This window comes from Melanotaenia boesemani, chromosome 19, assembly GCF_017639745.1.
Source record: "Melanotaenia boesemani isolate fMelBoe1 chromosome 19, fMelBoe1.pri, whole genome shotgun sequence".
Lineage (NCBI taxonomy): Eukaryota > Metazoa > Chordata > Actinopteri > Atheriniformes > Melanotaeniidae > Melanotaenia > Melanotaenia boesemani.
This window is the reverse complement of record NC_055700.1, coordinates 1,742,396-1,768,230: the sequence shown is the minus strand read 5'-3', so window position 1 is coordinate 1,768,230 and position 25,835 is coordinate 1,742,396. Positions and strand designations below refer to the sequence as shown.

The 25,835-nt window shown below is 44.0% G+C and overlaps 1 protein-coding gene across 4 annotated transcripts in view; it reads right to left on the bottom strand.

Annotated features, from left to right (window-relative positions):
* Positions 1–25,835, bottom strand: part of adamts6 (ADAM metallopeptidase with thrombospondin type 1 motif, 6) — a 76,591-nt gene that overhangs the window by 15,937 nt on the left and 34,819 nt on the right. For all 4 annotated transcript variants that reach the window (XR_006008536.1, XR_006008537.1, XM_041970775.1 and 1 more), the window contains exons 13-19: positions 24,091–24,236; positions 21,805–21,868; positions 15,965–16,067; positions 14,799–14,932; positions 9,451–9,574; positions 8,742–8,822; positions 5,847–6,010 (exon numbers count right to left, since the gene is read on the bottom strand). Coding sequence is in view for 2 of the 4 variants with exons in the window: in XM_041970775.1 (XP_041826709.1) it covers positions 5,847–6,010; positions 8,742–8,822; positions 9,451–9,574; positions 14,799–14,932; positions 15,965–16,067; positions 21,805–21,868; positions 24,091–24,236 (816 nt within the window). In the remaining 2 variants the exon portion in view is untranslated. The remainder of the gene's footprint in view (positions 1–5,846; positions 6,011–8,741; positions 8,823–9,450; positions 9,575–14,798; positions 14,933–15,964; positions 16,068–21,804; positions 21,869–24,090; positions 24,237–25,835) is intronic.

The window sequence follows — 25,835 nt, the reverse complement described above, 5'->3', positions numbered from 1 at the left end:
TGGGAGGTCGGCGATCCCTCTAGTCCTGCTGCTAGAGGCCGAGGCTGCTTGGGGACGTCCCATGATGCACTGGGCTCCTCTCTGCTGGGGGACGTCCCATGATGCACTGGGCTCCTCTCTGCTGGGGGACGTCCCATGATGCACTGGGCTCCTCTCTGCTCTCTTTACTCTCCATGTAGAAACATCTGACGTTGTTGTTCATTCATTCGTGTTTCTATTCTTCTTTCTCAGCAGGAATCTTTGGATTAGAGTTCTGCTGCTGGTTCACCCCTTATTCCTGTCCTCTCCACCCCCAACTGGTCCAGGAACATGGCTCTGGTTCTGGTTCGGATGGAGATTTTCCTTCCTGGTTCTGGTTCTAATGGAGGTTTTCCTCCTTCATTCTGGTCCTGATGGAGGTTTTCCTCCTTGATTCTGGTTCTGATGGAGGTTTTCCTCCTTGGTTCTGGTTCTGATGGAGGTTTTCCTCCCTGGTTTTGGTCCTGATGGAGGTTTTCCTCCTTGGTTCTGGTTCTGATGGAGGTTTTCCTCCTTGGTTCTGGTCCTGATGGAGGTTTTCCTCCTTGGTTCTGGTTCTGATGGAGGTTTTCCTCCCTGGTTTTGGTTCTGATGGAGGTTTTCCTCCCTGGTTCTGGTTCTGATGGAGGTTTTCCTCCTTGGTTCTGGTCCTGATGGAGGTTTTCCTCCTTGGTTCTGGTTCTAATGGAGGTTTTTCTCCCTGGTTTTGGTCCTGATGGAGGTTTTCCTCCTTGGTTCTGGCCCTGATGGAGGTTTTCCTCCTTGGTTCTGGTTCTAATGGAGGTTTTCCTCCTTGGTTCTGGTTCTGATGAAAGTTTTCCTTCCTGGTTCTGGTTCTAATGGAGGTTTTCCTCCTTGATTCTGGTCCTGATGGAGGTTTTCCTCCTTGATTCTGGTTCTGATGGAGGTTTTCCTCCTTGGTTCTGGTTCTGATGGAGGTTTTCCTCCCTGGTTTTGGTTCTGATGGAGGTTTTCCTCCTTGGTTCTGGTTCTGATGGAGGTTTTCCTCCTTGGTTCTGGTCCTGATGGAGGTTTTCCTCCTTGGTTCTGGTTCTGATGGAGGTTTTCCTCCCTGGTTCTGGTTCTGATGGAGGTTTTCCTCCTTGGTTCTGGTTCTAATGGAGGTTTTTCTCTCTGGTTCTGGCCCTGATGGAGGTTTTCCTCCTTGGTTCTGGTTCTAATGGAGGTTTTCCTCCTTGGTTCTGGTCCTGATGGAGGTTTTCCTTCCTGGTTCTGGCCCTGATGGAGGCTTTCCTTCCTGGTTCTGGCCCTGATGGAGGTTTTTCTCCCTGGTTCTGGCCCTGATGGAGGTTTTTCTCCCTGGTTCTGGTTCTAATGGAAGTTTTCCTCCTTGGTTCTGGTTCTGGTGGAAGTTTTCCTCCTTGGTTCTGGTCCTGATGGAGGTTTTTCTTCATTGGTTCTGGCCCTGATGGAGGTTTTCCTTCCTGGTTCTGACCCTGATGGAGGTTTTTCTCCCTGGTTCTGGCCCTGATGGAGGTTTTTCTCCCTGGTTCTGGTCCTGATGGAGGTTTTCCTCCTTGATTCTGGTCCTGATGGAGGTTTTCCTCCTTGGTTCTGGTTTTGATGGAGGTTTTCCTCCCTGGTTTTGGTCCTGATGGAGGTTTTCCTCCTTGGTTCTGGTTCTGATGGAGGTTTTCCTCCTTGGTTCTGGCCCTGATGGAGGTTTTTCTCCTTGTTTCTGGTCCTGATGGAGGTTTTTCTCCCTGGTTCTGGCCCTGATGGAGGTTTTCCTTCCTGGTTCTGGCCCTGATGGAGGTTTTTCTCCCTGGTTCTGGCCCTGATGGAGGTTTTCCTCCTTGGTTCTGGTTATGATGGAAGTTTTCCTCCTTGGTTCTGGTTCTGATGGAAGTTTTCCTCCTTGGTTCTGGTCCTGATGGAGGTTTTTCTCCTTGTTTCTGGTCCTGATGGAGGTTTTTCTCCCTGGTTCTGGCCCTGATGGAGGTTTTCCTTCCTGGTTCTGGCCCTGATGGAGGTTTTCCTCCTTGGTTCTGGTTCTGATGGAAGTTTCCTCCTTGGTTCTGGTTCTGATGGAAGTTTTCCTCTTTGGTTCTGGTTTTGATGGAGGTTTTCCTCCCTGGTTTTGGTCCTGATGGAGGTTTTCCTCCTTGTTTGTGGTCCTGATGGAGGTTTTTCTCCCTGGTTTTGGTCCTGATGGTGGTTTTCCTCCTTGGTTCTGGCCCTGATGGAGGTTTTCCTCCTTGGTTCAGGTTCTAATGGAGGTTTTCCTCCTTGGTTCTGGTCCTGATGGAGGTTTTTCTCCCTGGTTCTGGCCCTGATGGAGGTTTTCCTTCCTGGTTCTGGCCCTGATGGAGGCTTTCCTTCCTGGTTCTGGCCCTGATGGAGGTTTTTCTCCCTGGTTCTGGCCCTGATGGAGGTTTTCCTCCTTGGTTCTGGTTCTGATGGAAGTTTTCCTCCTTGGTTCTGGTTCTGATGGAAGTTTTCCTCCTTGGTTCTGGTCCTGATGGAGGCTTTTCTCCCTGGTTCTGGCCCTGATGGAGGTTTTCCTTCCTGGTTCTGGCCCTGATGGAGGCTTTCCTTCCTGGTTCTGGCCCTGATGGAGGTTTTTCTCCCTGGTTCTGGCCCTGATGGAGGTTTGTCTCCCTGATTCGGGTTCTAATGGAGGTTTTCCTCCTTGATTCTGGTCCTGATGGAGGTTTTCCTCCTTGGTTCTGGTTTTGATGGAGGTTTTCCTCCCTGGTTTTGGTCCTGATGGAGGTTTTCCTCCTTGGTTCTGGTTCTGATGGAGGTTTTCCTCCTTGGTTCTGGCCCTGATGGAGGTTTTTCTCCTTGTTTCTGGTCCTGATGGAGGTTTTTCTCCCTGGTTCTGGCCCTGATGGAGGTTTTTCTCCCTGGTTCTGGCCCTGATGGAGGTTTTCCTCCCTGGTTCTGGCCCTGATGGAGGTTTTCCTCCTTGGTTCTGGTTCTGATGGAAGTTTTCCTCCTTGGTTCTGGTTCTGATGGAAGTTTTCCTCCTTGGTTCTGGTTCTGATAGAGGTTTTCCTCCCTGGTTTTGGTCCTGATGGAGGTTTTCCTCCCTGGTTTTGGTCCTGATGGAGGTTTTCCTTCTTGGTTCTGGTCCTGATGGAGGTTTTTCTCCCTGGTTTTGGTCCTGATGGAGGTTTTCCTCCTTGGTTCTGGCCCTGATGGAGGTTTTCCTCCTTGGTTCTGGTTCTAATGGAGGTTTTCCTCCTTGGTTCTGGTCCTGATGGAGGTTTTTCTCCCTGGTTCTGGCCCTGATGGAGGTTTTCCTTCCTGGTTCTGGCCCTGATGGAGGCTTTCCTTCCTGGTTCTGGCCCTGATGGAGGTTTTTCTCCCTGGTTCTGGCCCTGATGGAGGTTTTCCTCCTTGGTTCTGGTTCTGATGGAAGTTTTCCTCCACGGTTCTGGTTCTGATGGAAGTTTTCCTCCTTGGTTCTGGTCCTGATGGAGGCTTTTCTCCCTGGTTCTGGCCCTGATGGAGGTTTTCCTTCCTGGTTCTGGCCCTGATGGAGGCTTTCCTTCCTGGTTCTGGCCCTGATGGAGGTTTTTCTCCCTGGTTCTGGCCCTGATGGAGGTTTGTCTCCCTGGTTCTGGTTCTAATGGAGGTTTTCCTCCTTGATTCTGGTCCTGATGGAGGTTTTCCTCCTTGGTTCTGGTTTTGATGGAGGTTTTCCTCCCTGGTTTTGGTCCTGATGGAGGTTTTCCTCCTTGGTTCTGGTTCTGATGGAGGTTTTCCTCCTTGGTAATGGCCCTGATGGAGGTTTTTCTCCTTGTTTCTGGTCCTGATGGAGGTTTTTCTCCCTGGTTCTGGCCCTGATCGAGGTTTTCCTTCCTGGTTCTGGCCCTGATGGAGGTTTTTCTCCCTGGTTCTGGCCGTGATGGAGGTTTTCCTCCCTGGTTCTGGCCCTGATGGAGGTTTTCCTCCCTGGTTCTGGCCCTGATGGAAGTTTTCCTCCTTGGTTCTGGTTCTGATGGAAGTTTTCCTCCTTGGTTCTGGTTCTGATGGAAGTTTTCCTCCTTGGTTCTGGTTCTGATGGAGGTTTTCCTCCCTGGTTTTGGTCCTGATGGAGGTTTTCCTCCTTGGTTCTGGTCCTGATGGATGTTTTCCTCCCTGGTTTTGGTCCTGATGGAGGTTTTCCTCCTTGGTTCTGGTCCTGATGGAGGTTTTCCTCCCTGGTTTTGGTCCTGATGGAGGTTTTTTCTCCCTGGTTCTGGTCCTGATGGAGGTTTTTCTCCCTGGTTTTGGTCCTGATGGAGGTTTTCCTCCTTGGTTCTGGTCCTGATGGAGGTTTTCCTCCCTGGTTTTGGTCCTGATGGAGGTTTTCCTGCTTGGTTCTGGTTCTGATGGAGGTTTTCTTCCTTGGTTCTGGTCCTGATGGAGGTTTTCCTCCTTGGTTCTGGCCCTGATGAAGGTTTTCCTCCTTGGTTCTGGTTCTAATGGAGGTTTTCCTCCTTGGTTCTGGTCCTGATGGAGGTTTTTCTCCCTGGTTCTGGCCCTGATGGAGGTTTTCCTTCCTGGTTCTGGCCCTGATGGAGGCTTTCCTTCCTGGTTCTGGCCCTGATGGAGGTTTTTTTCTCCCTGGTTCTGGCCCTGATGGAGGTTTTCCTCCTTGGTTCTGGTTCTGATGGAAGTTTTCCTCCACGGTTCTGGTTCTGATGGAAGTTTTCCTCCTTGGTTCTGGTCCTGATGGAGGCTTTTCTCCCTGGTTCTGGCCCTGATGGAGGTTTTCCTTCCTGGTTCTGGCCCTGATGGAGGCTTTCCTTCCTGGTTCTGGCCCTGATGGAGGTTTTTCTCCCTGGTTCTGGCCCTGATGGAGGTTTGTCTCCCTGGTTCTGGTTCTAATGGAGGTTTTCCTCCTTGATTCTGGTCCTGATGGAGGTTTTCCTCCTTGGTTCTGGTTTTGATGGAGGTTTTCCTCCCTGGTTTTGGTCCTGATGGAGGTTTTCCTCCTTGGTTCTGGTTCTGATGGAGGTTTTCCTCCTTGGTAATGGCCCTGATGGAGGTTTTTCTCCTTGTTTCTGGTCCTGATGGAGGTTTTTCTCCCTGGTTCTGGCCCTGATCGAGGTTTTCCTTCCTGGTTCTGGCCCTGATGGAGGTTTTTCTCCCTGGTTCTGGCCGTGATGGAGGTTTTCCTCCCTGGTTCTGGCCCTGATGGAGGTTTTCCTCCCTGGTTCTGGCCCTGATGGAAGTTTTCCTCCTTGGTTCTGGTTCTGATGGAAGTTTTCCTCCTTGGTTCTGGTTCTGATGGAGGTTTTTCTCCCTGGTTTTGGTCCTGATGGAGGTTTTCCTCCTTGGTTCTGGTCCTGATGGAGGTTTTCCTCCCTGGTTTTGGTCCTGATGGAGGTTTTCCTGCTTGGTTCTGGTTCTGATGGAGGTTTTCCTCCTTGGTTCTGGTCCTGATGGAGGTTTTCCTCCTTGGTTCTGGTCCTGATGGAAGTTTTCCTCCTTGGTTCTGGTCCTGATGGAGGTCCTGATGGTTAATATAAACTGGACTGATGTGTGTTTTAAATGGAGGGTAATGAATTGGCTTGAACCGGTCTGTAAATTCCCGAGTTGACCTTGTTGTGAATCTTGCAGTATAAATAAAGATAAATTGAAAAGGAAACAAATGAACCACGAAGGACACTCGACTTTACAGTGAATGAAAATCTTTTTCTTTCCACACGTATCAGAGTACAAAAGCTCAAACTAACAAAGAAAAGCTGCGATTTAAAAACTGAATTTGGGGTTTGGATTATAAAAACCTTTTTCTGCGTGACCGAGGTGGGAAGATGTTTTAAAACTACAGAAAGTGTAGTTGTTGTACACTGAGAGAAAATGTGTATTACCATGACAACCAGGTTTTCAGTGGTGGCTCCCAGCGCCTCTAAGGACTCGGGTTCATCAGTGGGTCTCTTGTAGTGGAAGGTGGTCCCTGCGATGTCGAACTTCCTGGGCCAGTCGATGGTCCACGCTCCGTTGATGTAGTAATCATCCCCTTCAGATTTCAAGGCTGAGTCATCACAGAAAAAAAACGTCATTGTCATTTCTCCTCTTCATCCTCACAGGCTGTTCTCACAGATGAAGACATTCACGTGTACAGACATGTACGAGCGGATGAGAAAGAAAACACAGTTCAGGTGAAACCTGGACGGATCTCATGAGTACGGCTCTGGTTGTCAAAACAACGCTGGTCTCCAAGCACAACACATCTGAAAAGATCCACTTTCTCTGGCTGAAAAGGGAAACAAGCCCAGCACTTGCTGTTCTGACTCTCTGGCTCGGGCCCTGCAGATCTGCCTCCCTCACATCAGAATAAAACACAAGCACAAGCTGGTTCTTTCTTCATAAATCTAGTTTCTGCATATCTGGCACCCACTGTGGGCTTTGTGAGTTTTGAAGCGTGCAGTTTACACAAGCTTTACTATATTTATACTCATGCCTCATGCAGATTTAATAAGACATCTAAAGAAGGAACGTTTCTGATCTAACGAGCAGAAAACATTCTCATTATCAATTAGTTTATGGATTACATTTATAAGAAAGTGATAAAAACAAGCTGAATTTCACTCTTTAAATGTTGATGTGTGGAGATCATGTTCCCATAATCCCGGTGGAGCAGGCAGCTGTCACCACGGCCCCATAAATCTGATGCAGCTCTGGGGTTCAAAGTGTGGCTGAAGCCCTCCATCAGCACCATCACCACGAGCTCAACATGCTGTTAATGATGAGACCCAGCACCAGCTTCGTTCAGCCCGCCAGGCCATTGTTTAGCTCCTGGCACTAACGGGGTTGCACATACTTTTTGTTTAGTCTGGAACAAAGCAGATGAGCCTGCAGCCATCACAAGGACTCAGAGAGCTTGATCCTCTGATTTTCGGTTATAGGCTGTTTTTTGGCTTGGCATTAAGCAGGGGGAGATTAAAAGAGACCGTCCTCTAATTTCCTCTTGAAGACACAGACACAAAAAATATGAAACAGCGTCATGCTGAAAACTGCCAGTTCATCACTCTGCAGTGAATTAAAGGATCTACAGACTGATGGATCCCAAGAGAAAAACCTCTTTTAATGAGTTTAAGTTTATTCTGCAGGAGAAATAGAAGCAATTCAATAATTAAATGGTAAATCCATGTAGAGAGTAATTTCTTTATCAACCTCATCAAGTCTTTGTGATTCAGCATCAGTTTACTTTTCTGTTTGTTCATTTTAACCCTTAAAACTCCGAGACATTTTTTTCAGATTCTGAGGCTAAAATGATGTAAAATGAATGTATGAATAGATGTAGCAGCATAAAGGTCGACCAGAAGAAGAAAGCAGAATTTATTACTAACAGAACTTTGCAGAAATAACACACAGACCAACAGTGACCAAACCTTTTCTCATCTCATCGTTCTCTCAAGTCTTGGCTTTCAGGAGAAAAAATATTGTTATTGAAACAAACACACAACAGAAACTATTTCCATGTTTCCACTTTTTCCTCATTTCCAGTTATTCCTGCTACTATTTACCTGCTATCCTCACTAAACCAACTCCAGCTCAGCTGCTTTGTGGCGCCACCGTGCATCAGAAACGTCTTCTTGGCTTTATTCCAGCCATAGAGGAGCTTTATTTTTCTTCTTTTCACACACACATAGAACTTTCTGCTCACTGGTTGATCTTTGGCTGCTCCTGATTGGACGTTACCGTCAATCTAAGCTCTCTGATTGGTGGAAAGTCTGACAGGAAGTGGCTTCATCATCATGTCCAGGTCTAAATAGAGGTCTCTTAGCAACATAGTAGTGATGGTGATGTTTTTATGGTGAAATGTGATAAATAAAGCTGTTATCATGGATCATTGTGGATTTACCAGATAGAGTCTCTGAATAAAACTACATTTAGTGGCTGGAAAATCTTCTGTAAATCAGCTAAAGCAGTGGTTTGCAACCTGGGGTGTGGGACCCCCCGAGGCGGTCCCCCAAAGAGCACAGGGGTCCCTCAGGCTTTGAACATTTAGAGGCATTGTGATTAATGTCCACATGTTGTCTCTATTTTAAGAAAAAAAGTAGGCTATATGTTTTTAATTTAGCTTTGGCTTTATGGACGGACTCAGACAGAACATATTATTTATGGTGAGAATCTCACTTTTCAAAGCATAAAACCAAATATGGTTTCAGCCCGGGTGGGGCAGGGGGTCCATGGCCTTTTAGTATCTGCATGAAGCGGGTCCCCAAGCAAAATAGGTTGGGAACCAGTGACCTAAAGGGTAAGCTATCCATCACAGTTTACCCCACAGAGCTACACACCACCATTCCTGAGACACTGGTGATGATAGGAGTGATAACGCTCAGGGCGCTCGAGCTCTAGTGGAGTTTTAGGGGTTAAAGAATATTTATATCTTATTCATAGAATATGTTAACCTTACACTCAGTGAGGAAGATTTTCAATCACTTTTCATGTGCATGGATTGAATCATTTTCATTTTATGTTCATTTTATCACGAGACTGGACTCAGATTTTATCTCCCAGTTACAAACGTGCACTTTTCCCATTACCCAGCATTCATGTGTGTATGCTTTGATTCTTAAATTCTCCTGCTTAAATCCACATAACTTAAAATTAATCAAAACACATGTAAGAATTGCTAGTTATGATTTTGCAAATTACATAGAGATTTAATTTAACCATAAATTCTATTAATTAATATTATTTATTCACAGAGGCATCATATTATTTATAGAGACAAAGCTTAGAAAACAGGTACTCACCTATATAGTTCTTTGACACGGCAACTTCTCTGATCTCAATGTAAACGGATCCTTTGGGGATATGAACCACCTCCATGTAGCCTGGGAGACAGAAACAGTTATTATTAAGATAGTAATTCTCCCACTCAGACCCCCAGTTCCCCACCTGATCCTAGTTTCTGTTTGGCATTTTTTACAACACATAAAAGTTACATATCATACGAGGCACGACTGCATATAGATTAAATTCCACATCACCCAAAAAGGACATAGCAATCCTGCAGGAGGACAAAACCGCCCTGTTTCCTTTTTTACAGTCGCACATGCACACTGTATTTTTAGATGGTTTACTAGCCATACCATAGAAGGAGAAATATGTTTTCTGTCCCCCTGCTCTCTATAGATGATTACAGGCTACACCCAGAACCACAGGCCTTCTCATTTCATCACTCCGTGATGTAATTATGTTATCTTGTGATTAATATTCTGAGCACTTCTTTCTAAATGCATGTAGGTGTGACAAAAAGCACATTTCCAGATGATCCTGATGGCTACGGGGATGTGTTAGATTTGAGAAAAAAATAAAATACTGCTTCACCAGGAGAGGATGAAACAGCCTGATGCCCTGACAGTCGTCTGTGGTGTCACTTCCAGTCATCACCGGAAACATCCTCCGCTGGAGGTCTAACAGAAACCTGAGGCCTAAAACAGCTAGCTGGATGCGTGTTACCTCCTCTGGGTAGAGACTGGTTGAAAAGTCCTTCAGTGGCTTCGCAGGTGCTGCCGTCCCCTCCACATATCCGACATCGATCTTCTTTAGCATCAGAGCCCAGGATGTTGTCACAGCCCACATGCTTCAAAGCCAGAGAGACAGAGTCAGCAGTTTGAGCTGATAACTGGTACCAGGTCTGGGTAGTTAGCATCGCTTCACTAAATAAGTGTGACTAATTAATATCAGTTTAGTGGGTTTAAATTTGTAGAAATCAGAGAGAATAATGTAGATTTCTGTTTATTCACACATAAGTTTACAGTGTCGACCGTGTACCAGCTAACAGCAGAAAACAGCAGATCAGCTGTTAGCAGCACCAGTTCATAAAACTTTCAAACAAATCAATAGTTTCAGCTTCTAAAGTGTGACTGGTTTGAGTTTTAATTGATCACCAGCCGCCACACCGGAGTTCAGTTAGCCCCTCTAACATGGTTGGATGGACAGATGGATCGATGGGTGGATGGATGGATAAATAAAATTTATTTAGTTTAACTTAATTTTAACACCCTTATTTAATCCCTTATTTTTGCTTTTTTTTAACACTCAAGGCCAGAAACTGCCCAGCTGTGCAGCTGGTGACAAAAACTAGGTTTAAATCTGATTATTGACCAGTCAGAAAATCATACGATTAAAAACCTGTCTGAAATATTTTCTTGTGGTATTGTGACCTGAGAGTAGCTCAGAAGTGTACATTTTAATGGCAAGTATTAAACTAGATGCAAGTGAAGCAACCACAACAGCAGAGAAGTGTGCATGTCTGGACTGTGTGAAAAGCTGTTTATATAAAACCTGGAAGTCACTGTGTTCTAGTGACTTCCTTCATAAGCAAACAAAACAGATCCTTTCCCCACAGCCAGCCTGTTCCAGCTTTACGTGTTATGGCTGCTGAAACGATGGGAAGCCGATTTATAAAATATTCTAATCAGTCTTAAAGTTAATGCCAGCAGTATACTAATTCAGAGTTCAGCTTTGCATGGCATTACTTCACAGTCTGCAGCACGTTAGCTTAGTTTAGCGTAAAGACAGGGAAACATTAATTCTGTCACTAAAAATGGTGAGAGCAGCAAACAAGAAGCTGCAGAGGACACGTTGCATGGCCAGGTAGCCAGCATGGATCTGATCTGTGACCAGGAACTAATGAATCATGAGGGATACATGAGTCACAGCGAAGGAAAAAGAGTCACTTCAACGTGGTAATGTCAATATATTCTGTTATTTATTGTATTATTGTAATGTATTATGAGTTATACTCATAAATGGCTGCAGATTAATAATAAATACAAGTATTGTAAGGAGGAAATTTTGGGATAAAATAAACATTTTTCAGCCATCATCATAACGCTGGAGCAAATCTGTTTCTGCTAACTGATCCTTTCATCACTCAGTCACGATAAAAGATAAATAAATTAAGTAATTTCATTTCAAACATGTTTGAGCAAAAGTAAATATAGAAAAAACAGGTTAACTATATGTTTTAGTGAACTGATTGAAATGATACCATGGGTTAGGGTTATACCATGAAATTTATACCATGGTCTGGGTGAATACTTGATTCTGATTGGCTGGAGGGTGTCCATTAAAAAGTGATAATGGACACCTATGAAAGAAGTTAGAAGAATAGACTTATTACTGTAAACTAATAAACTGTGGACTTTGACTGAAACAAAATGTGGCATCATCCTCTTGACACACACCAGCTGTAAGAACTAAACCCGCCCTCGGAAATGTGTGTGTCACGTTACATAACTGCGGCCGACCGAGCTGCAGGTTCTGTGTTAGAGGCAGTTACCTTGGCAACGCGTGACAACGAAATAGTCCACTCAGTCGCTTTTTGTGAAAAACGTACGATTTGACCGGTGAAAAAACAACATTACCGCATTAATAATTTATTTAATTTTTTTTCTTTCTTAATGGACCATGGTATAAGCAGGATAATGCCCTCCGAGGTGGCCATTATCATAAATTAATGGACTTCCGCTTCAAGTCGGATGGTTCACGCCTCCGCGTCATCCATTAATTTATGATAATGGCCACCTCGTCGGGCATTATCCCTTCATATATATATATATATATATATATAAAGAGAGAGAGAGAGAGAGAGAGAGAGAGATGAAATGCACTTCACAGTAAATGGACAGAAATGTAGGAAACAACTCCAATATTAAAACTTATTAAGGTGCAGAAAACTGTATTTAACCTGAAATGGGTATTCATGGATAAAAACTGGGTACGGACCAGCTGTTTTACTGGAGCTCTGCTGATGTAACAGGAGCATCATCTGCTACTGGAGGTCTGTGTGGCCTCAGAGATAAACTGCGACTGGTCTGAAACATGTGTTTACTTAATCTACGGTTCTGATTGTAGCCTGGATGGTTTCCATCATTAACATCTCAGGAATCCGAGCTTTCCAGTGGTGTATATGTGGAGATATTTGGAAGGGAGACTGAGTGATATTCATACTTTTTGTCTTCCCCCGCCCACGGGACGTCTGGTACCAACGGGTTAAACTAACAGCTTTATAAAGACAAATCCAAAAGTCCAGGTGTTTGTGTAAAATTAACATTTCATGCTTAAAGCCCTCTGACTAAAAAAACAGGGAAGGTGGGATTTTAGTCAAAAACATCCATTAGAATTTGTCCTGCAGACAAAATATCTCCCAGATGTAAAAGAAAGAGTCGAAACTGAAGAGCAGGATGTTGGAGTAGCGTTGTAAGGATAAATAAGGCGTGTCCCTGGCGTTGGAGACGGTTTCAGGCCCTTTCTGTCTGTTTAAGGTGTGATTGTCTGCCTCTGTGTGCAGCATCGCAGCTCAGAGTGCTTCTGACGTCTTTCCAAGCAGACACAGTTCCAGGGATTTATCACAGAGTGATAGTGAAGCCAGAGAGCCGGTCCCTGGAATACAAATGCTGGTAAAAAAACTCTAATGTTTCTATTCTGCAGAGTAAACCACCTCTTAAAGCTTTCTTGCCTTTAAAACACACATCATGTGTTTGTTGCTGGAATCAGAGGAGAGCTGTGGGCACAGACGCTGCATCTTTCTGCCAGTCGTACGGTCAGGTGGAGAGCACAGCAAGCAAAAATAAAGAACCAGAAATGATTTCAGCTCACATGCACACACACACACACACACACACTAACACACACAAACAGAAAATGATTTATGTCCATGAAAACAAAGACAGAACCAGCTGCCAACTCTTTCAATAAAATCTTTGCCTTGTTATTAAATCTGCCTTTTCAAATCTAAAGAAACCCGTTATTCAATAAAACTATGATTTTTGTGTTTTAACTACCGTAAAACAATCCTAGTAGAGGCTGCAGAGGCCTGATAAGAGTCAGAACGGAGCTATTCCAGCGTCATACGATCACAATCAGCAGCTCAAAGGCCTGATTGTTCTTAACCAGAGAATGGTGAGGTCGTATTTATACAATCAGCATCCAGCAAGCAGAGCTGTCAAAGAAAAGCACAACTCCCTGAATGGAAAGATAAAATGCCACAAGAACACCATGAAGAGAAAGCTGCACTATCACAGCACAGTCCAGCTACAGCTACATGATAAATATGAGGGCAGGTTGGGTCTGAATTAGCTCCATAATGTCTTCAGATTTACCAGAAATAAAATACTGAGATTCTGGGGATGAGCCTGTGCTGCTTACATTGTGTTTACTGTCCATCCCTGCTGTAAATCCATCGTCATATCAATAAACACCTGGTAACCATGGTTACATGCAAAGCTGAGCTGAGCTATTTGCCCATTTAGCTGTGTCTTTGTCTCAGTGTACATGCACAGGAGAGGACTTCTGTTATGACTTTCTGTAGCTTCTAATGTTCTCCAGGAGAGATGATGGTACATCTAAGTCCAGCTGAATTCCCTGCAGACGTCTTTAATTTGCATCCGCAACATCATCCCGTCTTTTCTCCAAAATCTCCCCTAACGACGGCTAATCTGTCATCATCTTCATCCTGTCTCTCTTCTGAGATCTCTCCAGCCAGTAAAAGTCAGTCCCATGATGACTCTTGTCTTATCTCTTTGTCCCTCTTTTTCTGTCCCCTGTCCTCTCTCTTTCTTTTCCTCTCTTCTTCCTGCATGTCTTTGCTGAATAATCTATGATGTTCACCCAAAACAAGCATGTGATGTGGCGAGTAAAGCAAAACTTAGCTAAAGTAAAGCAAAAGTGCTGCAGAGCACCGACGGTACCAGAAAACACGTAATAAATCCCAGTTTGTCATCAACATGAGTCAGAAGGAGAATCAGAAAGTTACATAGTGCTCCGTTAACACCCGATATATGTTTCACTTGCCTCTGGACCAGGTCGTCGTTATGAATGAGAATTAACTCTACACTGAATTATCTGCTTCAGTAACGGTTTAATTTAGGAACTGTGATGGTGATTTTGCCAGAGGAAGCGGTCATAAAACAGGATTTTATCACAGCAGAGCGACTGTCTGGAAAAGTGACCGTGAGTTGACACGTCGTCTTAATAAGCTGCTTTTTGTGCTTCTGACGTAAAGAAACATAAAATATGGGACAGAGAGCAGTTTCATTAGGAGATAAATATACTTTTATATTTATATACAGAAAGATGAAAAATGTGACACAGGTGGAGATCCTAGGCCCATTTGACTGCTTTGAATCATAGAAGCTTAGATTTTGTGTGATTTCAGGTTAATGAGGCGGCCTAACACCAGGGGTGGGAATCTACACAGATGCACTAACCCTACCCTTCCTGTATTTGGTTTACTTGAAGCAAACTGAGAGCTAGACTTTCAGAGGAAACATAGCCAAAACGCTAGCTTTTCGTGCAGAAAGTACTGCTTGGATTTCAAGCTCAGCCATCAGATCTGTTATCTGCACGCCAAAGTCGGTCCGCGGTGCAGCACTTCTTCAAACTGCAGGTGACAGAGTGTTTTCTGCTCGGGCTGCATCACTCTGGAACCATCTAACAACCAGCAGATGTTGTTAGAGAACAGGTGGACAGTGCTGGAGATGGTTGCTATCTCCTACTCGGCCACTAGGTGTCGGTAATGGTTACATTCTTTTCCGTTACAGCACCATCTTTGCTGAAACCTAGCCTTTTCAGAGTGTAAACTGAAGGATGTTTGTTGTCATGGAGGAGGAGCATACTGTAGGAAATACTCAGCGAACTCCAGGCTGATACAGACAAACAGCATCAGACTGAGTCAGAAACCACCAGCTTGATTTTAATAAAAGCTGGTGAAGATGTAAAGCATTGCTAGAGGATTAACTCGTTTATTTTGGTGCAGATTAGGGGAAAATAAACCAAACTTGTGAGAAATGATTCCCTACCTTACACTCTCCATTGATGCAGATGTCCAGAGAGTCGGCCTGGCATCGGGTGCCATCGATGACTGCAGGGGAGCGCTCTGTGTAGAAGTTGTAGCCCTCTGCTAAGCAGTTCAGTGCACAAAGCTTAACACCACCTGCATGCACACACACAGAGTACATCATTATCTCCAGCTAAGCCTGCATGCACAGAGCAGACAGCATGACCCAAACCACGACTCCGGACCTGAGCTCTGATCTCCTCTCACCACAGCACCTGGATCCAGCTGGACTCCCAGCAGTCTGACTACCACTTAATGACGACGACCCCTCCTGGTTGATTTCTTGCTTGTGTTGTTCTTACTCTCAGATGTTAGTCGTTCTGGACAAAAGCGTCTGTTAAATGACTGCAGAATGGACTATAACCTGCTGACAATAATAATTAGGTGTGTGTGTTTGTGTGTGTGTCAGCGATGTTTGGCTCTGAAACCCTGAACCTGACGTCAGCGTAACGTCGACACCGGCAGAGACAGCGCCGCCTGCCAGCAACGATCACGCTGACATCCAAACGTGGGACATCTGCTGTTCCTCCTGATGGAGCCGCAGGTGATGGATTTCACTAAACTGACCTCCTTTAAAACACGACATCAAACTTCAGCTCCTCCATCTCAGAAGAAAAATAAAGGCTGTGTTTACATGCTTCCAACTTTATCTCCTTTCTTGAACCCTTTTAAGTTTTTGGTGAACTGGATATTTTCCATGATCTAAAGACTTCCAGGAGACCCACACATGGTCCGAACACACGGACATGACAGTCAGAAGACCTCCATCCACTCAGACCCTGTTAAAAAAGAGGAAAAAAGCCCAAGGGCTTCTCCTGGTTGATCCTTGGCTTGAGATGTGTCAGGACATCAGCTGCAGCTGCTAAACCAGCGAAGTTGAGAGGAATCTGAGGAATTCTCCAGCCATCAAACAGACCTTCCTTCTGCTGTGTTAACAGGGAACACAAACCAGACTGGCCTGCAAACTGTCATTTGGGGCTCAAAAAGGATGACGGGCAGGTTTTACAGCTCAGCACTTGTTCAGACTTGGACTAGTTATGAGAGTTAGCCTAAAAATTTCTTCACATCTACATCTTGGTGCATTAAAACGCCTCATAACTCTTATCTGAGGACTGGTTGTGAACTCACCACCAGTGTAAGGCTTCCAGTTGTAGTACTTTCCACGGAAAGGCATGTTGTCAAAATCAGCGCACTGCTTTTCCCGGAAGTCACGAGATCCAGCAGGACACGCCTGCAAAAGCAAACAGAAGAAATGTGCTTTTAAGAAGCCTGATTTCGATTTCTTTTAATTTAGTGTGAAAAAAACTAAACTGAGTGTGAAGCGGCTGTAAAGTTCAGACTCTCTGCAGAACAGACAGGTTTCAGATCACAGCTGTAAATTACAACGAAACAAAAAATGACGACGCAAATGTTTCTGAATGGATTCGTACAAGCGTCCACAGCAACGTAAACGATGCTGCTTCCAAGCAAAGTTCCCTTTTTAACCAGGTTTGGACTTTTTAGTTCACATATATTTCATTGCCCAACCATTTATAGTTTTAAATTTACTATAAAAATCTGGAAACACGAGTTAGTTGGCTGGGGATATCTGCTATAATTTCATTAAACAATCTTTTAATAACCTAAATCTTGAGTAGATGCTTCTGTTCTTCCTGGTTTATTTTGCATGTTTAAAGTTTGCTTTAAGAAAACTTGCAGACGCAGCCGTGCAATCCTTCAGATGTGGAGATAATGACTGAATTATCTGCACAGACTATTTATTTGTGCAGACAACAGCGTTATTAACAGCTGGTCGGAGTGTGAGATGTCATTTTTTATTTTCAAACACTAAAACAAACTTTTTTCACAGAATTCCTTTGTGAGAGTGCAGAGCTTTGTGTTTGGAAGGCTTGCTCAGGACTGGATTTATCTCACATAATGAAGTATTTCTTTGGCTGGACAATTAGAAACATAAACACAGCCAGAGAAGGGAGAGAGAGCACAGCAGGCTGATCCAGAACTGGTCCTGGCTCAGAGTCTGGATACACTGGATGGGGGCAGCACTCCTCTGTGTGGATATTGCTCCAGTAAGAGGAGGTAAAAAGTGGAAAGAAACACTTTATTGGTGTGAAAAGGTCCGTAGAGCCCCCCCTCCAAACACTTTCCCTCTGGACAAATAAAAGCTCTCAGGTCAAAGCTGTATTTTACATGCTGAACGTGTTCCATATTGGAGCTGGCGGTGAGGAGGCCAGGCCGCTTTCATTACCATGCAAGTGTTGCCAGAATGGCAGCTTTAAAGTTGCACATCGAGTCAGAAGAGACTCGAGAGTCTGCTGAGATGGCAGCATGGGGAAAAATACTTTTATATGCTTGTAATTGGTATGAATGCAGGAGTGTGGCTCTGGGTCAGCATCGCCTGGATCACCCAACATTTTGGCTGACAAGCAGCTGGATGCAGAGCATGTCTGCTGTTTCTGATTAACGAGAAAAATCCTCGTGTTTCTTTTCCTGTCTTCTTCTGATAATGTCTTCTTGCATTTATTTAATGAATCAGCCATGGTGCACGATCAAGATGCCCAGTGTATTGATATCCAGTTGCTAGCGTGTGGCGCAGCACCATAAAGCGAAAAGCTGCTGCAAAGTGATGCTTCGGGACAGAAAATAAAAGTTGTGAAGTGGTTTCTGAGCCTCAGGATGCAGCAGGATGATGGTGGCTCCAGGAATGGACATAATAAATATAAGTGTGGCATCAAAGCCAGTCAGAAAGACAGACGTATAAGATACGGAAAGTTACATAGTGTTGCTTTAACTCTTATCAGTTCCTTCAGTTCATCCTACGAACAACAAAGTTCTCTCCTAAAACTGCTATAAAAACATTACAGATGAAAATTTTCCCACTTTTTTATTTAAATCACTAATTCAGCATCAGTCCTATTAAAAAAAACAAATATGTAAATATTTGAATTATTTTAACTCTTTAAATGCCAGTTTGATCACATGATGTCACTGTTTTTATGGAAGACAAGTAAAAACATACCATCCTTCCCAAATCATAACAACTTTTAAATAAGTGTGCACTGTAGTGGACACTGTGCATGAAAGAGTTAAGATTACTGCCCAATCCAAGCGGCAACCTCCGGCGGTAAAATGTGAAGTCTATGCGGACGTGCTAAAAACTGCAGTTCCCCCCTCGTCCACTAGGGGCTCCAACACAGAGCAAATCCCCATAGACTCCCATGTTAAAAAGACCAACTTCACAGCAGAAATAAACATGTTTAAATCCTGGTACAAAAACCATTTTAGGATTAAAACGTTAAGTTTACCTTCATGGCAACTGTGAGGGGGGTGATTTTTTTTTATAACTCATCCGTTTGGATGTTATTTAATCTTGAAATTCAGCATAATTAGGGGCGTGTCCTAGAAGGGAGAGTGTAGCACAGCCGCGGTTTTTAGCCGGCTAACAGCGTGCCTTAGCTTTAGCCTGCCTAAGTCCGTTAGTTAGCTACCGTTAGCTCCAGGTTAGCTCGGTTAGCTCTTAGCTAAAGGCAGCTCGGAGTTTGATGGGTGTCAATCATCCACCTTCACAGTTCCCCTCTCAGCTCCACCTTTTGCCATTTTTGGATTTTCTGGGAATGATGATAAGATGGCAATGGAGGGAATCGTTTAATGAGCCTCAATTCAGCTCTTCAGAAACCTTCAGAACCTTCAGAAAACTTCAGAAACCGTGGGGTGATGTCACGTCTGTCTTTTATGTACAGTCTATGGTCCAGTCTTACACTGAGGCCGATATGAGCTTCGTGTCTCTAGGCCCAAACAGAACTTCAGTCTTTCTTTCACTGAAGTGCAAAACATTACTAAACATCCATGCTTTTATGTCAGCAATGCACTCAAGCAGCTGCTCAGAGAATATGTATTTTCTTGTTGCAGTGGAAGGTAAATGTGACTCTTCTCAGCCTAGAGATGGAATCCAGTTTATAGGCCGGTGTTTCTCCCGGCTCTGAAGCTGGGCTGTTCTTCCCAAAGCTAGAAACTCAAAGCTGAAAATGTCCAGCTGCAATCGGACCCAGAAAAGCAGCAGGTTTTAATCCTGTGAAGCAAACACAGAAGTGTGGGTGTGATCTGTCCCTTGATCAGCTGCAGCCTGTAAACACAGAGTGAAATGTAGAATCTGTGCAGCGCTCCACCCTCCTCCCCGTCGCCCTTTTCAGACTGTTGGTGGGCTTCTGTCCTGATAAAGCGCCTCACATGACTTTATCGGTGCAATAGAAATGAACTGAACTGAGCAGAATCTGAAATCTCGGCAACGTACAGATCAGACTACACATGTCAGCATGCGAGTATTTGTCCCACACACACATCTCCCAGGCCAAAAGAGGATCGGTCGGTGTGATGAAATAGTGGTTGGAGATAGTTTGTTTTCCAAAGAACGCCCTCAGAGCTACCTCCCTGCTCTTATTTTCAAGACTTGTGGTTAAATGTCCAATAGGACCCAAACTATTTCAATTTTCACCTAGTTAAAAAAAGCCCTCCTAGAAATAGTTGAACAGAGATCTCAGCTCGCAGCCATGTCAAATATTTGTATAAAACATGTCTGCAGAGCTCAGAAAAACTGCTGCAAATGACTTTTTCATGAAATACACTTGGTAACTGTCATCACAAGAGCAAAGTCACAATATATGAACTACAAGGTGACGAAGGAGAGAAGGAGCCAAGCACGGCGGGGGAGGCGTTTTTATCTTTGTCTGCCGTTGTTCCAGGAAAAATGTCAGAAGGCTGCAGGCTGGTGTCAAGCATGTGCAGCCTCTTCCAAGATAATCTGCCCTGCCTGAGAAATGAGCAGCTAACTGGAGACTCAGCAGGTTTTTAGGAACACACGGATCGGAGCTTCTCCACAGTTTTAATGATTACTTTATACTTACACATAGATTCAGACCTACACTTAGCCGGTTAGAGCAGCTCTGGCAGCATTCAGTCTTTTCAGATTAACCCTACGAGCGTTGCTGAATCTTCCCTCTGGAAGTTCACCCCCCATCAGGCTGGATGTGGACCATGTCTGTCTAAAAACACTCAACTGTGTGGAAGTGAGAGAAAACACTCCTCTTTTATACCGTTTTCTTTCCCTCCATCCTGACTGTTGACCATGATGGTGAAACATTCCCACAGCATGAAGCTGCCGCCACCGTGCTTGACTGTAGAGATCAGTTCCTGGTTTCTTCTCAGTTTGTTAAGTCATGTCCCACCCCAGCAGGAATCCGGCTCACCACGTTCCCCTTTATGACTGACGTTAAAATATAAGAGACCTAAACTTTCCCATCAGACTTTTCACTGAAAAGGAGTTTCTCACCAGAACTTATTAACAGTTTCATAACTCAGTAAAGTTCGTAAAGCCTCGAGGAGTCTTGCTATTTTGGCTGTTTGAACCATTTTGATTTTATATACCACTTAAAAAATGACAATGTTTACTGCAGCCATGTTTTTCCTCCCAGCACAACCCTTACCTTCATGGCCTGATAAATATCTTTTTATTTAACCTCCTTCATTAACACATTAGGCCTGAAAATGCACAAATAATTAAATCTGAACTGAAAAAAAGAGACGTTATCCTTCGATCTGTGATCACGCTGCTTCGGTTGGATCATGTGACATAAAACCAGCTCACCTGGAAACTCTCCCACTTCCTGTTTGACGTTAACGGGCCATGAAAGCCGGAGATATGATGGTTTGAATTTAATAATTAGATTAATCTAATTTTGCAAATTGGTTGAGATGGGAAAATTCCTCATAGTACCACCAGAGGTACACGTACCGCGGTGTGAGACGTCTAGCTCTACATATGGATGGAAAATGTGTCCATGAATTTTGTTCTTCATTGTCAGGCCAGAGGTGGTTGCATCCAACGTGATAGCAGCTTTTAGTTTGGGAATGTGAAATATAGTGGGATTATTTTCAGAATGAGACAGGAGGGGACTGATTTGAGTCCAGTCAGCCAGTCACAGCCCTTCTGAAACAGCCCACAGTCCACGCCTGGGATTGCGTAATCAGCCATCATTAAAGAAAATGTGTCTGAAAAAACCGTGTTCCTCTTCATTCAGGAGGAACGGGGGTGAAAATCTGGGCCATAATGTCCAGATACAGAATTTATGCTGCGTCCAGTTAAAGCTTTTTATAGAACATGGCATCATGTGATCAAACTGGCATTTAACTGGTTAAAATCATTTGAATTATTACATTTTTGGTAGTTTTTATTCAGACTAAAGTAGATTGAAAGATGTGAATAAAATAGTGGGAAAAATATGAGTCTGTCATTTTTATTGCAGTTTTTGGGACTTTTTGTCCCTTTAATGATTTGAAACGTTGGTAAACGAACGCGGGTAAACACAAGGGTTAAATAAATAAACAACATGAGCTGTTTCATGGCTCCGTCTAGTGAGATGCTCCACAAAGTGTTCAGTTAATTCCAGTTAATGAAGACTTTGCATGGCTGGATGTTGTAGGAGAGGAAAATGGCCTCTCCAAACCACCAGCCACGTCAGACGCTAAATCTGTTAATAAATAAATAAATAATGACACGCGGCTTAGTTCAGCGTTAGTAAATCACTCCTTTAAATACTCCCACATATTTACGCTCCGAAGGAGGTTGGAGAGCCGTGAAGGGTTTATTCTAGTGGCTGTCACTAAAAACTTAAAAACTTTATCATTTAAGTCTTAGGTCTGATATTTATACATGGTTCCTCAGATCAGAGCAGTTTGCTCCTGCTCACCAATCACGTCTAAGAAATCATGGACCTGGTTTCTGTTTGCCAGCAGGTCTGTAAAAACTACAGACAAACCTCACAAACTCCTGGTCCGGTGGCATCAGAGTGTGAAAACAAACAACATGGGATATTTCATATTTCATGGTGAGTGTGAAACTTTACAAAATGTGGAAAAAATGGACTTCAAACTAAAGCAGGGAGTAAAAGACGACAGAAAGGGAAGAAGAGACTCACGTCGGTGTTACAGGATCTGTATCGTTTCCTCTCTCCGAGACAGTACTTCCCTCCTCCAGACGGGCTGAGAGAAACAAGACTTTTACACATAAATTTAACACATGAAGTCACTTAAAAAAGCAGGATGAATAAGAAGCAGTTCTTGGAAGAGGACGAGGACGGTACAGAAGGACATTTTGGCCTGAAACAGTCTCTGCCGTAACAAAACGTGTGTTTGTGTGTCTGCGCTGCTGCTTTTCTCAGCTTGTGTGCCAATGATTCATTCAGGAAATCCAAGCTGCTCTCGGAGCTTTTAACAGTGACATGACATTTAGATCGGGAGGAGAGACTGAAGGCTGTAATATCAGAACAGTTCTTCCTTCATCTGGCCCTCACTCCACATCTGCTGCATCTCTGAAGGGCTTGTTTTTACTCCTTCTCACCTTCATTAGTCTCCCATGCCTCCATGATCATTTCCACTTCATTGCAAAAGGCTCCATAATGAACGTGTTGGAGGCAGCCTGGCTGCTTTTCCTCCTCCTCTGCAGCAAAGCCTGAGCCTCAGCGATCACCTTACACAGGTGGTCCACATTATGCCTTTCCCTCTTCCCACCTTTTTCCGCTTCCCTGGCTCTTTCTCTTTACTTCCCATGATGCAACAGTGGAGGAAGGACGGAGAACCCAGATGTCTATTCACCACCCAACGGACAACGATTTGTCTCGTGTGGAGACATGGGAGGCTTCGCCACGAGTCGGGGAGGAGAGGGGGCATGCTGCATCACTGACTTTAACTTAAACTGTAGGAGGACAAGAGCGTATCTAAAGATTTATTTGCAGAGATTTGTTGCAAAAAGCTTTAAGAAACTTGTGTTTGAAGGTTCAGCTGTCAGACTGGGAGGTAAAATGATGATAAATGAATGTATGAATAGATGTAGCAGCATAAAGGTCGACCAGAAGAAGAAAGCAGAATTTATTACTAACAGAACTTTGTAGAAATAACACACAGATCAACAGTGACCAAACCTTTTCTCATCTCATCGTTCTCTCAAGTCTTGGCTTTCAGGAGAAAAAATATTGTTATTGAAACAAACACACAACAGAAACTATTTCCATGTTTCCACTTTTTCCTCATTTCCAGTTATTCCTGCTACTATTTACCTGCTATCCTCACTAAACCAACTCCAGCTCAGCTGCTTTGTGGCGCCACCGTGCATCAGAAACGTCTTCTTGGCTTTATTCCAGCCATAGAGGAGCATTATTTTTCTTCTTTTCACACACACATAGAACTTTCTGCTCACTGGTTGATCTTTGGCTGCTCCTGATTGGACGTTACCGTCAATCTAAGCTCTCTGATTGGTGGAAAGTCTGACAGGAAGTGGCTTCATCATCATGTCCAGGTCTAAATAGAGGTCTCTTAGCAACATAGTAGTGATGGTGATGTTTTTATGGTGAAATGTGATAAATAATGCTGTTATCATGGATCATTGTGGATTTACCAGATAGTCTCTGAATAAAACTACATTTAGTGGCTGGATTGTAAAGATGGATGGGATAGAAATGCTGGAAAATGTTCTGTAAATCACCTGAAGGGTAGCTATCCATCACAGAGCTACATACTAACAGAGTTTTAAGGGTTAACGATGAGCGCAAGTACAGAAAACCATCTAGAAGGAATTAAAAGTGTGGGATGAAGTTCTTGTTTCCAAGTTAAAACTTTATTATTTCTTCTTTTCATAGATAAGCTGCTTTAATCTTGTGAACCAGTAGAAACGTGCATCATCAGCGGATGCATCCAGCCAACACATTATCTGCCCTTTTTCCTCCATTTCACACGTTAGCCTGCTTGTCTCTTCACACCTAGAAGTCCACTGCTTCTACTTTCTGATTGATCATGTGTTGACCCGTCTGACCAGAAAACTTCAGATTTAATGTGCAAATGGGACCAGGAATCAGGATTTAATTACTTTTCATCATTAGCGATGCATGCTTCATCTTGTGTTTGGCTTTAGAAAACAGCTGTAAACTGACTGCTCATAAGTTAAATGCTTCGTTGCAGGAGGCAACCAAAACGTGAGGGAAATGAAAAGTTCATATTCTGCTTCACAGTCACCACATAGAGTCCAGCCCTCAGGTTTTTCCTAAGGAGACATTTATCCTGGGAAATATTTCACAGCTAATTTACCTCAGAGACAAGCTAATGACTGTAGTTCCACTCCCACACAGCATGCACATACACACAAACACACACTCGAAGGCAGGACCTGGATGTGTGTGTTCAGCTTGCTGTGGCTTACTTTGCCTACTTACGCTGGGCTGTCACAGTGCCTCATGGAGGAGGATACACCGCCCCCACAGGTCCTGCTGCACTCCCCCCACAAGGACCACGGCCCCCATGCTCCATCTTCACCCTGAGGCCAGGTGCCGAATGCAACACACTCCCCCTGGTAGCACCACTGTCCGGGGGGGTGACACAGAGGAAACCTTGGTTAGAACAGAGCTGGAACAAAAATACTGTCCGTCAAGAGACTCTGGATTTCTGCTTCCATGATGCTCCAGATGTTGTGTACTGGTGAAAGGTCTGGACTGCAGGCAGGCCAGTTCAGCAGCCGGACTCTTCTCCTGTGAAGCCATGCTGCTGTGATGGATGCAGGATGTGGTTCAGCATCGTCTTGCTGAAATCTGCAAGGTCTTCCCTGAAAGAGACGTTGTCTGGATGGGAGCAGATGTTGCTCTAAACCCTCCATGTACTTTCCAGCATTGATGGAGCTTCACAGATGTGGAAGCTGCCCACGCCATAGGCACTAATGCAGCCCCATCCCATCAGAGATGCAGCTTTTCACCTGTCCACTGATAACAAGCTGGATGCTCCCTCTCCTCTTTAGTCTGCAGGACACGCCGTCCATGCTTTCCACAAACTAGTTCACATCTTCATCCAGGTTTCCACTTTGCCTCAGACCATTTTAAATGAGCTTTGGTCCAGAGAAGACGGAAGAAGCTGGTTCTGGATCCTGTTCACATCTGGCTTCTTCTCTGCATGATGGAGCTTTAACCTGCATTAGTGGGTTTCAGGGAGAACTGTGTCCACAGACAGTGGTTTCTGGAAGTCTTCCTGAGTCCATGCAGTGGTGTCCAGTAGAGAATCATGTCTGCTTTTAATGCAGAACATCACCAGCATCCAGCCTTGTCCCAGCACACAGAGATTCCTCCTAATTCTCTGAATCTTTTGATGATATAATACACTGTAGATGGTGGGATCTTCTAAGTTCCACCTTATGTAACTCTGTTAGGATGTGTTTAGCCTGGCTTAGCTAAAAACATCCACCCCGCCTTCATCAAAAACACTCATTAACATAATTCTTTAACACATAACGGAAAATTAATAAAATAAGGATTTTAAAAGGAGGTTAAATACTCTAACTGCTTAGTGGGTATATTTTGTACCCTCCCCTGTAGCTGGAAACGCTGTGCCGAAGGTTTATGGATTAAGATATGAACAGCTGCTAATTCTAACAAATTAAAGGGACAGAACGTGTACTTTTAATGGACTTAAATCTCCACACTTTTGATTTAAGATGCTGCTTATTTAAAGCTTCTGGTGAAATGTGAGGGCATTGGGGGGGATAGAAAGTGCTGAGGTTTGTTTCAGGAGTATTTCATTTCACCAAATGTAGACATTTTTAAATCCAGGTTAAAAACATTTCTTTTCTCATGCGACTATACATGAAATCTGCATGTTAGCTTTTTTTAACTTATCTTGCTTTTAATCATTTTAATGTAATTTATTATTTTATTGTGGTTATGTGTTGATGCCTTTTACTATTTTAAATATCTGTAATGTCTTTTTTTATGTAAAGCACTTTGAATTGTCCTGTACATGAAATGTGCTGTACTAATAAACTGTCTTGCCTATTTCAAGCCTGCAGTTAAGCTGGTCAGCGTTCCAGAGGGAGGAGGGGATCAGAGACGGCCCTTTGTCTCTCCAACTGTGTCAGTAGGTTAATAACCCAGAGAGAGACTGGGACAGTCAAGGTGAGGACAGTCCTCTTTGTCTG